This window comes from Chaetura pelagica, unplaced genomic scaffold (genome assembly GCF_000747805.2).
Source record: "Chaetura pelagica isolate M959 unplaced genomic scaffold, ChaPel_1.0 scaffold344, whole genome shotgun sequence".
Taxonomy (NCBI): Eukaryota; Metazoa; Chordata; class Aves; order Apodiformes; family Apodidae; genus Chaetura; species Chaetura pelagica.
The window spans coordinates 7,687,314-7,690,778 of NW_009953098.1; the positions used below are offsets into that span (position 1 = coordinate 7,687,314).

Consider the following 3,465-nt stretch of genomic DNA (forward strand, 5'->3'; position numbering starts at 1 on the left):
AAGCTCATCCACTCTTCCATATGCCACTGACAATAAAATTCTCTTCAATCTTTTTCTGATAAAGGCCTTTCTGTGCAGTAAGTGAAACAGATACAGCAAAGCAACTTCTAATGCCTGAGATACAGCTGTGTTACAAGTGTGCGTGTGGTTTTTGTAATCTTTGATAAACTACTAAATGCCGAAGAAAGCTTCTTAAGTTAATCATGGCTTAATTTCAATAAACAAGCCACCAAAAGATTAACAAAAATCCTCAATGGAATCTGAACGCAGAACCAGTCTGTTCACAGTCTTCGGCCAAGTTCATAAAAGCAACTGTGCTGGGAGGAAACTGGCCTGCTGACACACTTCTCTCCTTATTGGCACCAACAATGAAAAATATATGAATTTTCTGAGACACCAGCACAAGGATTTCCAGCTCCATTGACACCACTAGCCGTTTTGGCAACACCATCACCTTCACATGTGTAATACTGTACGTGAGGAGAAGGACAAGGAGGAGGAGGACAAGGAGGAGGTGGGATGGCTCCATTTTTGTGAAGGAAAGAAGTCAGCTGAACCCTCCAGGCAGAGACCCCAACTTGCCCGAGCTGAAGTCCCCAGCATTACCAACCACTTTCCCAGCCACAGCAGGAGTTCCCCTGTCCCCTGTGGGACCAGGAAGCACTCGAGGTGAGAGCAGAAGTGCTGTGGGTAACTACAGTGCAACAAGTCACTACTCAGATGCAGGGCTCCTTGCAGTACCCAAGCTGTGTGCATAAATAAATATTCACATGTTCAGCACCTAAACAGGTAAAGGGAAGAATTTACAAAGTCTCATCTTAGGCCCCAAATATTTATTTCATCCCACAAAAGGAATAAATGACCAAACCTTGGTGAACAAAACATGCCAGGCTGGAGACCATACAAAGTATCTTTGGGCTGACCAGGTCCTTCATTAGATAGCTACTATTTAATTCTGCTGCTCTGTGGACTCTCTCTTAGTGCTTTAGGTACTGTGACTGGTACATTTCCAAATACTATCTTTTTTCCAATCGCAAAACCATCTCCTTAATTTTTTTTCCCATGAAAGCTAGTGATTATCTCCCAAATGTCTTCATCTCATGAAAAAGCCTTGTTACTTTAAGTGTACATTTTTCCATTAATTCCTTTACGATCATCTTTGCTAAGCTGAAAATTTATGCTGAGTTAAATAAAACCAATACATTAAAGAAGAATATAAAAAATATTCAGAGTCAAAATCTAGGGTAGGACAGCTACCAAGAAATATTTCTCCATGACATTTAGCTTGCCCTTGGGCAAAAATGGTTCATTTTGACATGATAAAATTTAACACCTCTTTTGTTTGCTTTTTTCTTTGCTCGGACCATGACAAAAATAGGTACAAGGAGACCAGTTGACAACTAAAGAAAAACATTCTATTTAATCACAATATGTACATCCAAAATAGAAATTACAAAGCTGCATTTCAAAAATGCATTCACGACTCCACTTTGCCACACTCAATGTGCCAGATGCAAAGTTCTTGCAAGCTACTGGCAAAAAGGAAATTCCAGGCAGGGACAATTCACTGACAGGCATCAGGTGAAAGGAGGACTAGGACAGCAGGGTGTTCAGAGGCAGGAGACCCCCCCGGCATGTGAAGGAGACCCCCCCTTCACATTAATTCACTCCCTACTTACCTCTCCCACCAGTTCCCAAGACCTCCTGCCTTCCAGTGTGGCTCTGACCTTTCTTTCCTGATCCGTTGTGCCAGGCTAACACGAGACCTGTTTCCTACATCATAATTTCATATTGAAATGTTTTGCACACAAGGCATTTCAATGGTGTGTAGAGGCCCATTAGCTATATAACTGTATTTTACATTTAGGCAAACACTTCAGTTTATTTTGCACTGAAACTGTTCTGTCACAGAGAAACTTGCCTGAGGTCACTGAGGAAGCCTGTGGAAAATCTAGGAAAACAGCCCCTCATTGCAAAATCCCACTAGCTGCAGGACCATCACTTCTCTCTCGTATTAAAGCAGAAATAAATATATCAAATTCCTCATTGTTATCCTCCTCAGCTTGCTTAATGTTCTGCTTCAAATAGTCCTCTTTTTCCTTAGATTCACCTTGGATCTCATTTTTCCTCATGTTAAGAGACGTGTTATCAGCAGCAACAAATGCAAAGCTCCTGTTCTCAGGCTGTGCTGCTGGTGACCTGGAACAATTCTACACCGAGTACAAAGTGTGCCACTTGCAGGGGAATAACACCAATAATAAAGCTGCTGCTTTAGCACAACTGCAGCTCTGCACAGGAAAAAAAATGGCACGAGAAACAGTAAAAAAATAGAAATATCTTTATCTCCTTCCTTCTGCGAGTGTTCCCAGAACTAATGGAATTCAAATATACTGAGTATAAATGATTAAATAAAAAGGCAAATGAAGTTTCTTCTTGGTCAAAATCAAGTACAGCATCAGTTTGGCATCTTCAATGGCCTCTGTCAGGGAATTAATCAGTACTTAACATTTAATATTTCCAAAGTGCTGTCCATCAATTTCCTTATTAACCTGACACTTGCCAGCCCTGTGGATGGTCTCTCCTTGGTGCAGGAAGTTTCCTACTTCTAATGAACACATTAAGGTTTCTGTGGCATGAAGAGGATGTTATTTCAGTTTTTTCCTGCCTGCCAGTGAGCGCAGGGGCAGCAATCCCTCAATCCATTCATTGGCAGCCGACATCATCTCCTGCCAAAAGGCCACCTCCTCTTGTGTGGAGTCCATCCAGTCCACAGAGATGCCATAGCTCAAACCTGTCAAGAACAAGAAAACGACAACATTGGGAGCTACACAAAGAGTTTCTACTCCATGCAAAAAATACTCAATGGGATGTAACTGTTGAAGGCAGTAGCGTCACACAAAAGGTACTGACTTCCCCTCAGCAAGTTATAACACTTGTTCTGCTGCTAATGACCTCTGTTTCACGACTTCCCTTCAGCAAGTTATAACCAGAACACCTCTTGTTCTGCTGCTAATGACCTCTGTTTCACGCCAGAGTTCAGAATGAATAAAAATGTAAAAGCCCTAAAATGCAAGAACCCTAAACATAGCCTGCCAAGAAAATAATATGGGGCTTAAGCCCTTTCTGGGTCTAAAAGGCCTGGGTTTTCCCTTGAAAGATTTTCTTGGGGTATCTGTCAAAATTCTCTTGCTCCACACTTAAATTGTATAGGAATCTAACATATGATAGCAGAAAAGTGTGTACATTAATCCCAAATAGATTATTCAATCTAATTTTCACAAGCCAATTACAAACTTCCATGATTTCCATGCTCTTTAAAACTTTGGCTTAAAAATACAGGAATTTCCTAACTTCAAGGATATGTCTCCCAGTGGTGCAAACAGCACCTCTGCTGGGGTCTTTCACCATTACATCATCTAAATAAAAACAAAAACCCAAGAATAACACCTTAGTCTACACCTAGAC

General features: G+C 41.2%; 1 protein-coding gene across 1 annotated transcript in view; it reads right to left on the reverse strand.

Annotated features, from left to right (window-relative positions):
• Positions 1–2,645: 2,645 nt before the first annotated feature.
• LOC104388286 (synaptotagmin-like protein 2) overlaps positions 2,646–3,465 on the reverse strand; it is a 22,371-nt gene continuing 21,551 nt past the window's right edge. Inside the window, exon 16 of the mRNA XM_009997135.1 lies at positions 2,646–2,791. Coding sequence (XP_009995437.1) covers positions 2,646–2,791 — 146 coding nt within the window. The remainder of the gene's footprint in view (positions 2,792–3,465) is intronic.